Source organism: Ictalurus punctatus, chromosome 4 (genome assembly GCF_001660625.3).
Source record: "Ictalurus punctatus breed USDA103 chromosome 4, Coco_2.0, whole genome shotgun sequence".
Lineage (NCBI taxonomy): Eukaryota > Metazoa > Chordata > Actinopteri > Siluriformes > Ictaluridae > Ictalurus > Ictalurus punctatus.
The window spans coordinates 602,501-612,500 of NC_071284.1; the positions used below are offsets into that span (position 1 = coordinate 602,501).

General features: G+C 45.4%; 1 protein-coding gene across 1 annotated transcript in view; it reads right to left on the reverse strand.

Annotated features, from left to right (window-relative positions):
* The window catches only part of vwf (von Willebrand factor), a 34,464-nt gene that overhangs the window by 7,566 nt on the left and 16,898 nt on the right, over positions 1-10,000 (reverse strand). The window contains exons 26-42 of the mRNA XM_053677788.1: positions 9,713-9,868; positions 9,238-9,373; positions 7,517-8,973; positions 6,661-6,771; positions 6,000-6,143; positions 4,779-4,922; positions 4,491-4,655; positions 4,343-4,389; positions 3,581-3,758; positions 3,248-3,462; positions 2,792-2,981; positions 2,341-2,667; positions 1,870-2,117; positions 1,609-1,711; positions 1,202-1,273; positions 979-1,083; positions 445-647 (exon numbers count right to left, since the gene is read on the reverse strand). Coding sequence (XP_053533763.1) covers positions 445-647; positions 979-1,083; positions 1,202-1,273; positions 1,609-1,711; positions 1,870-2,117; positions 2,341-2,667; positions 2,792-2,981; positions 3,248-3,462; positions 3,581-3,758; positions 4,343-4,389; positions 4,491-4,655; positions 4,779-4,922; positions 6,000-6,143; positions 6,661-6,771; positions 7,517-8,973; positions 9,238-9,373; positions 9,713-9,868 — 4,001 coding nt within the window. The remainder of the gene's footprint in view (positions 1-444; positions 648-978; positions 1,084-1,201; positions 1,274-1,608; positions 1,712-1,869; positions 2,118-2,340; positions 2,668-2,791; positions 2,982-3,247; positions 3,463-3,580; positions 3,759-4,342; positions 4,390-4,490; positions 4,656-4,778; positions 4,923-5,999; positions 6,144-6,660; positions 6,772-7,516; positions 8,974-9,237; positions 9,374-9,712; positions 9,869-10,000) is intronic.

Consider the following 10,000-nt stretch of genomic DNA (forward strand, 5'->3'; position numbering starts at 1 on the left):
GGAGATGCTCTGACCCAGACGTCTAGACCTCACAATTTTTCTCAAAGTCGCTAAGATCCTTAAACTCACCCATTTTTCCTGCTTCCACCACATCAACTTCCAGAACTAACTGTTCACCTGCTGCATAATAAATACCCCCCCACACCCCCGCACCCCCACACACACGCTTTTGTAATGAGATAATCAACGTTACTCACGTCACCTGTCAGTGGTTTTAATATTATGGCTGATCGGTGTAAGTTCTTATTTAAATAAGTGGAAATAATAAAGCCATCCTTGATAGTAGTTAGGTAAGGGATCATTATAGAGTATAATAGAGTGTATACTGTAGGCTACTCTAAAATTGGTAGTAGGTCTTGTTTTTTTATTCTTCACTGTCCACTGTGCTTTATCATTCAACTGTTTACTCGCTGTTTAAAAATCCACGTGAACTGTTAAACCCACTTTATCAGGGAGGCAGGTGACCTCTACGCAGCCGCATTCGTTGGTCGCCTCCTTGGTGATGTAACCGGGAGGACAAACTCGGGTGGAGCTCTGACAGTCGCACACGCATTCGAACGAATCACAGCACTCCGTCTGTTTGATGGACAGCTTTTTGTGGGCGGGGCACGAGGGCCTGGTTGCAGAGCATTGGTCTTTTCTACAGACTGAGAGAGAGAGAGAGAGAGAGAGAGACAGAGCGAGAGAGTATAAATCACACATGGCATTAATATTATAATATTAAAATAATAACTCTGCATCCTGTATAACAGTCTATAATAAAAACAGATGCTAATTAGTCTGTTTGTTAGCATGAAAAGTTCTAACAGCTCTCACAACTTTTCCCACTGACGCTAACGTGACGTCCTTATATCACCGGCTGTGGTCCGTCCTGCCAGCGCATGGCTTGTTCCACAACACGTTTATGACGTGGTTATGTCAGTTTTATGATGCAGGAATTGAGTAACGTGTATGTTCCTCTTCAGCATTAGCACGTACCACACTGATAGACGGGCGCACACTCTCCCGGGTTTGTCAGGACTGACGTGAGACCGTTTCCACACTGTGGAGGAGCCGAGAGCTTACAGTTCACAGTGTCACACACTGCAACCACACACACACACACACACACACACACACACACACACATTAATGGTGGCCTTGGTAGATTAGCATTGTGACAATGTTATCATGAGTGCACAGTGTCATGTGATGTTCTCACCGCATTCATACTCAGGGCAGCACTTTGACTCCTTCTTCTCCACCAGGATTTCACACACTCCACACACAGGGGCTGTAACACGGCAACAGTTACCACGACGACACAATAAGAGGACCATAGGACTATTTTAATCAATGTGATATACAACATGTCCGACAGAGAGAAAGAGAAAGAGACAAAGATAGACAGACAGCAGGAGAGAGAGAGAGAGAGAGAGAGAGAGAGAGAGAGAGAGAGAGGGAGACAAGCAGACAGACAGAAAGACAAAGAGGCAGACAGACAGAGAGACAGACAGACAGAGAGATAGAGACAGACAGACAGAGAGACAGACAGAGAGAGAGAGAGAGAGACAGACAGACAGACAGACAGACAGACAGACAGGGATAATGTGATTGGGATGTTCTGACCTTTAGCGTTAGTGCATGGCAGAGCTGTACAGTTTATATGCTGCTGATCTAAACACAAACACAGCAAACACGGGTTCTCATCCGGAGTCCAACTGTCCATGAACTGTAACACACACACACACACACACACACACACACACACACACACATACAAATCATCACAGATTTGTCTATATTCTTCTGAAACATGTTATAGCCGCATGTTTATAGATACAACTTTGTTGTATGTAAAGGCACGTGTGAGTGTGTGTGTGTGTGTACCTGGTGCACGTGTCCATGGTGGTCCACACACTGCCTGCAGGCCTCTTGGCTAACACACTCCTCCTCTCGCAGCACAGTACCAGGAGGACAGAAGCAGCCCTCGGTGGGTGTGGTCCAACACTGAGCTCCACCCACCATCCCATCCCCCCTCTCAACCACATCTCCCAGGGAAGCCCGGGTGTCGCCACACTGCTCCACACACCCGGTACGACACGCATCGTACTCCATATTCTTCGAGCAAGTCATGGCTAAGAATGAAAGCACACACACACACACACACACACACACACACAATTCAAAATGTGTAATCTATTTAAATGTTTTTAATGAATTAAAATATTAAATTATTTAAAATGTATGATTTGTCATGTTGATGGAATCAAATAAAATATTACATATAAAATGCATTTAATGCAGGGATGTGATTAAACACACACACACACACACACACACACACACACACAGACTCACGGCACAGGTCGGGGGTCCTCCAGTGAACACACACCCCCTGCTGTCGACACACACTGCTGTAGGAGGCGAGCAGGTCACACACCATGCCCGGGTGACACGCCACCTTCCTGCACATCGCCACGTAATCCTGAGGTGGAATCAGATTATGGCACTCGCTAAACATCTCAGAAGCTAACAGCTCGCAGCTCTGAGCCACGCCCGCCTCACACTCTTCTGTTACACTGTCCACACACTCGCCCAGAGCCCAGCCTCGCAGGAACGCGTCCGAGTCCGAGCTCACGGAACCATCAGGGAGCAGCAGGTCTGTCTGATCATCTGAGCAAGAACCTGAGACGGAGAAAGAGCGAGGACGCATCAGTTATACTACAGCAGAAAAAATGATCCTGAAACGCTAGACTTGGCCCTGTCTGTAACAGTGTACCAGCTCCGAAAAGTGTGTGTGGGTATCTACCACAGATGCCGGTGGTGCGGGTTGCCATGGTGACATCGAGGCTGATAGTAAACTCGTTGCTGTGTGGCGTGAAGCTGAGGGTGAAGCCGTGCTTCTCCGAGCGTAGCTGATGAAGCAGAGCTCCAATCTGAGAGACGGCTACACCTCCTCGTCTGAAGGGTACTGGAGTAACCACACCATCTACTGTCACCTACATCACACACACACACACACACACACACACACACAGCTTGAGGGCATTCTTGATGCTCTCTACATCATGCAGGATGAACACAAATTATACGAAAGTGCTGTCTGCCCTCTTCCACATAAATCAGCTCACAGATGCCAGTGATTGGCTAGTGTAACTGTGATTGACAGGGGAGTGAGTATGCCCCTCCCCACCAGAGAGCATGGTCAATGTTGCTCTCTTGACCCTCTGTTGCACTACTTGTGACTCCTCTCCATCACCTTTACCTTCATATCATCTCCCAGCACCACACGAGCTCCACCTTCTCTCAGTTCCAGGCTCTTCATGCAGATCTGACTGGGAGAGTCCCGACATTTGGCCGTATTAAGCACTAGCTCCGCCCCTCCTGATTGAAGCAGCGAATAGGAGCAGGCACCTTTCAGTTTCAGAGCCACGCCCCCAAACGACACCACGTGACTGGTGGAGCTGCCGATACACATACCTGCAGAAGGTATAATCCATCAGACAATGCAATACAATCATCTTTGCAGTGTGTGTGTGTGTGTGTGTGTGTGTGTGTGTGTGTGTGTGTGTGTGTGTGTGTGAGTGTGTGTTCTCACAGGGGCAGGCCCAAGTACAACCGCAGGTCTGATTCACTTTTATAGCATGGAGGTTGTTTTTGCAGGTCGGAGGCTCCAGTCTCTCACAGTTCACTCTGTGGCTCTGCAGGGTCACGACTCCGGACGGGTTACAGAGCAACGAGTGACAGCCATCTGCTAACAGCCATGTCTCTCCAGGCTAACACACACACACACACACACACACACACACACACACACACGGAATAAACAAAAATATCCTCATATCTGAGACTGATGAATTTTAAAAAGGTGACACTCAATAATCCAATTCTATTAATCCCACGTGTTTTATACACTGTATAGGGTCTAAATAATAATAATAATAATAATAATAATAATAATAATAATAATAATAATAATCTGTTGCTTTAGGGTTATGCGGTGTGTGTTATGGGGTGTGTGTTATGCGGTGTGTGTTATGCGGTGTGTGTTATGGGGCGTGTGTTATGGGGCGTGTGTTATGGGGCGTGTGTTATGGGGCGTGTGTTATGCGGTGTGTGTTATGGGGCGTGTGTTATGGGGCGTGTGTTATGGGGCGTGTGTTATGGGGCGTGTGTTATGGGGCGTGTGTTATGGGGTGTGTGTTATGCGGTGTGTGTTATGGGGTGTGTGTTATGGGGCGTGTGTTATGGGGCGTGTGTTATAATGAAGTCGAGGCTTTAATGAAGTGATGATGTTTGTTTGGTTGTGAAGTGTTTAAAGTTCAGAAGCAGGAGATAAAGTGTTTAGAACTCATCTCACCTTCCTCTCCTTTCCATCATCATCCACACACACTCCAGGAGGACCCGCTGAGGAACATCATCATCATCATCATCATCATCATCATCATCATCTTCATTTCAAACCTTCTGCATGTGTGTGTGTGTGTGTGTGTGTGTGTGTGTCTCACCCCTGCAGAGTTTGTCGATGAACGATCGGTCCAGCGTAACCATGGCGAGCAGGTCGTTAGTGCTCCTCAGCTCTATGATGTTCTCATGTGTGTGTTGGCCAGCGAGCACGATCAGCTCATTCCTGTCATACTGTCTGCCCACTCCGATGGGGAAAACTGACACACCTGGATTACACACACACACACACACACACACACACACACACACACACACACACACACACCTGTATTACAAGCGAGTCATGAATGAACCTGTGTCATTATGAAAACAAGCATAAACTCACATACCCGCAGTAAGAGCATCATTTGTAGGCTGCTGCACCGAGTCTATCGACTTGTCAGTCACCAGCATCACTACCACCTTGGCCACGCCCATCCGGCCCCCGCTTGTGGAGGAAATGGAACTCTGAACAGCTGATTGTAATGCAGCGCCTAAATAAAGCCATAAACGATTTAATAGACAAGACAACAACAATAACAACAACTAACGTCATATCATCTGAATGAAATCTAAATGGAGTGGAGTGTTTAATCACAACACTTAACAAGCTCAATTACGCAATCATCCATCCATCCATCCATCTTCTACACCGCTTTATCCTTCTCAGGGTCACGGGGAACCTGGAGTCTATCCCAGGGAGCATGGGGCACAAGGCGGGGTACACCCTGGACAGGGTGCCAGTCCATCACAGGGCACAATCACATACACACTCACACACCCATTCATACACTACGGACACTTTAGACACGCCAATCAGACTACCATGCGTGTGTTTGGACTGGGGGAGGAAACCGGAGAACCCGGAGGAAACCCCCGCAGCACGGGGAGAACATGCAAACAAAAACATGCATGGCCCTGGCGGGACTCGATCCCCGGAGGTGTGAGGCGGACGTGCTAACTACTGAGCCACTGTGTTATGCAATCATAACTATTATAATTATTCATTATCCAATTCAATAACAAAATCTTACTGATTTCTATCATTTTATCATTTTATATCAACATTAAATAATACTCGCTGCCTCTGTTGCTTCTTTGTGTAAAAATCAAACGGATTGTTAGTCACATTAATTCAGTATATTATTTAAATCCTGAATATAACACGTTTAGTCCTTAATATTAATTATAATTAATGTTGAATAAATATAAATACTTAATCATTTCATGATGGACTGCACAAGGCAAATAAAAATGATACTATTAACTTTAGCTGAACTTAAATATCACATCATCACTTACTCAATGTTTAATTCAGTACGAATAGTATAGAAATTCATTATTGTAAGTAAATTGTAATTAGAAAAGCTTTTCATATAGACTACACAGTCCTGAATGAGGTTTTTATTCGTTTTTTAAAAATAATGTTTGCTTGATAAACATCTAGGAAAGATTATTCTCAGTACTGGACCTTTTGGACCCTTTTGGACCCGTTCTGAACCATAAAACATTTGAGTGCAGCTCTGACCCGTTCGTAAATCCTGCTATTGGTAGTTTTATGGAGCAGGTACCCAGTTTTGGTGAAGTATCTGGATTGGTCTGTAATTTATCCACCAGCTGGAGAAGGTTTTCTGTGCTCTGTGTATCTCTCCAGCTCACCGCCTCCACGGGTTTCTCTCCGTACAGCGTCACCGCTACCTGAGTTCCTTTACGGTCTGAAACACAAACATACATTAACAACAACATCGGGATATAAATATATACTGGACACGTGTAACACGCTTGAGTGAGCTGCAGGACACAGCGTGTTATTTATTGAGCGCTAAAACAATAATCATAGTCCCGGTCCGTAGTGAAGATCCATAATCAAAACCCGGAAACACGGACCACAGAAACAAGACTCAGACTAAACAAACCTAATACAGCCAGAAACAGTGGGGTTTAAATAGACAAGCTAATGACGTGCTTAACACAATTCAGTAACGCACCAATGACAGGACAGGGGCGGAGACAAGACAGAAACCAAAGCAAAATCACATGACCATCACAAACAAACGCACATGACATGAACTCAGAATAAAACAGTGGACTGGGGACCGCACCACACACCTGAAAGATGACACTCGTGACAAAATATAGTATAAACTGTTAATGAGTTTCTGTGCAAGCATTCGAGGTCTAATAAATTATAATAATATAGGATTGAAACATATAACAATACAATCTGCTCACCGATATGAGTGTTCCTTATAAAGGATTTGACGAATGTTTTCAGATCCGCAAACTGATCACTCGAAGTGGCTCTGAGCAGAAATAAGACATCCATAGGTTTGGAGCAGGGCACTGAAACACACACACACACACACACACACACACACACACACACACACACTTTTAACTTTTACTCATGTCACTCATTTCAACTGAAAACTGTGTGGGACTCGGTTATAAAAGTAAACATTGGAGTTATTATAAACTGTTTATATCACATTCTGAAAGAGGGATGAAAATGTTTGAACTAATATCTTTTTGTTTTTTTCATGATTATATTCTTAACTTCGACCATTTTTGTTATTTACAGTAATATAAATTTAAACCATTACACACTTTCAATTAATTTGTCTTCTTCATTTTTGTCCTAAGAAGGATATGCAAACTTTTGCACTCAGCTATATCCAGCACTACAGGTCTCTAGTGTATCATAACTGCTAGCTATCAGCATTCATTGTGCACTATTAGTGTTATTAGCATGCTAGTTTAGCCACGTAAAGCTCTTGCTACTTAGCTTTAGTCGGTTTTCTGTTCAAAGGGTGCACAAATTTTTTAGCATCCATAACCTAGAATGTGTGATTTGTTTTCACAATGGTGATTCAATTTTGTTCTTTTAGATTAACTGATTAATTAATTATGAGATTACTTTGTATTTAAAAGTAACCATTTAAAAGTGTAGTTGAATTGTGCTTGAATCTGTATATTGTTATTGCGTTATTTTTGTGTTTCTACCACCTCTGCAGAAATAAAACGTGAATATTAAACTGTATGACAATTGTACAAGAAGGAGAGATGCTATTGCAGTGTGTATTCTGACCTGAAGGGGGCAGGGTTGCTCTGGGTGGCGGTTCAGGCTTAAGAGGTACTTTTCGTGTCCTACTGATGTTGACCAGTAGGGGTCCCAGTGATCTCAGCTGCTCTGTACTGTTCAACATGATTGGTGCGTGAGGGAAACTCAGGAGTTTAAGATCCTCCTCCCGCACATGTGGACCAATCCCGATGGGGAATATCTGCGTGTGGGTGGAGCTTGGTGGCCTCTGGATCACATCAGTGGGTGGATTTTGGGTTATGAGAAACACCATCTGGTCCGGAGATCGACTTGGTGTCTCGGTCGTGATGGACTCGTAGACGGAGCGAATGGCGTGGCCCGTGTTGATCTGCTTGCCTCCTCGAAAGCGGATCTGCTGCAGTTTGTGCCGGAGGTGCTCCTGGTGCAACAGCTCCATTCGGCTGATCTCCACGGTAACCGTGAAGGAATACTGCATCACCGTGATGCGGTATTTCTCCTCTTGTTGCTGTTCAAATGAGGCCAGGATGTCGACGATCGCATCTCGGGTGCGGTTGAAACTGTCCTCGCCAACACTATCTGATCCCTCTAGGAGGATGGTGATGTCGTGAAAGGTCACGTTAGGAGGAGGAAATGTAGTTCCAGGGCTGAGGATGCTGGGAAATGCAGTCATAACGGCAGCGGTTGGAGGAACATTAGCGGGCACTGTGCTGAGCCGGACCGCTACAGGACTTGTGGTGGTGGCGCTAGTGGCAGAAGTCGTTGTGGTTTTCTGGGTGGCTGGTTTCTTCGGAGGTTCAGGGTCCAACCCCAAGGTGCAGAGGTAATCTGTAATCTCCAAAGCTCGGTTATCCAACTCTCCTGCGCTGCTCAGAACATACACCTGGCTACTAGGCGTGGCTTTTTTTATTTCATTGACCTGCGCCATGTTGACGTTAGGCCCCAGAGCGATGGTGAGAACGGTGATGTCTTTCTTCTTCAGCAGGCGCTGAGTAGTGCGCATGGGCCGGGGATTTTTACTAGCCGTCAACAAAATAGCAACACGGCCTGCGTGTTCTCGCTTGTTCTTGTCATAAATGTAAACCGAGAGATACTTGATGGCTTCATCCATAAAGGCAACGTCGCCGCCGCTGTAGTGCATATCACGCACCATTTTCTTGAAGATCCACTTCTGCACCTGCATATCGTAGCTCTTCACTCCAGAATGGAAGAGGAGCACCGTGGCCCGGGTGTGTGCCGAGCCCATCCGGAAACGTTCCACAACATCCAGGATGAAGAGCTTGACCAAGCCGAAATCTTCCTCACTGAGAGATGAAGAGCCGTCCACCAGGAAGGCCAGGTCCATCGCTCGATCACAGGCGTCCTCAGGAACCGGTGTGGTGAAGGGAAACGGCGTGAGCGTGGTGAGATCAGAAACAGGGCTCAGTGTGGAGGTGGGGCCAGAGAGAGGACACGGACCACACGTCAACGTGTTCTCCTCACAGTGACTGAAATGCAAGCGTATAGCATGCTAAGCTAGCAGTATTTACATTTGACAAAAAAAAAAACCTTTCTTCAGTTTGCATTTTCGATCCCTGAAATTTTCCAGGTTTAAAGGCGAGCACTTTAGAACACTTTAGATCTCTGGAAAAACTCATCTCAGACACTTCTACTCAAGAAAAATCTCATTAGCGTGAACTACAAGCAGAGGATTTTAATAATCTGATGTAACCTTTAGACTCTGAATAAGACGCACAGGCAGTAAGACATACCATATCTGACAGAGATGGGGGTCATTGTGGTTGAGAATGACCTGCTTTCCATGTGAAATTCGTTCTCCTCCGTGCATGCACACCTGACACTGAGATGGATCCACACAGCGTTCCAGAACCTCGTCTAAGACCTGACCTGAAGGAGAGAAAAATCTGAATCTGGGGTAGTGTAGTGACAATAAGGCTGTTTGTCCAAAACAAGAAGTGACCTTGAACTAGAACCTTGGGGTTCTCCTTCATGTTCGGCCATTCGGGTTATATCACACACCAAGAAAAAAAACTGACCAAGCGAGAACGCCAAGACCAACAAATCTGCAGCACGATGAAGGTTTAATGCAGTGAATTTTAAGTGATTGATGAAAATATGACAAAGCTAAAGTTATACTGTTATCAAGTTACATTTTGAGATAAGATTAGATCTTGACAGGATTTCTGTGTAAACATGCGTATACAGTACAGCACATGTGTTTGGTACCTGGGGGACAGGAGGTGTGGCAGCCCTCAACGCAGCTGCTGGGGCAGTTTAAGGGTTCTGGATGCTGGCATGTTACAGGACAGGCATTTCCACAGGCATTAAAGCGCCACTCACACTCCAGACCCGCGTCCTTATTCAACTCCTCACAGCTCAGAGCTGAAACACATCATCTCTCAGATCACACACTAGTGAGACACAAAGCGACAGACCAGCACACGTTTCCTACGTACATGCCTGACATGGAGCTGTTTACTATTTGCTACAAACAATGGACGAAAATCTTATAAG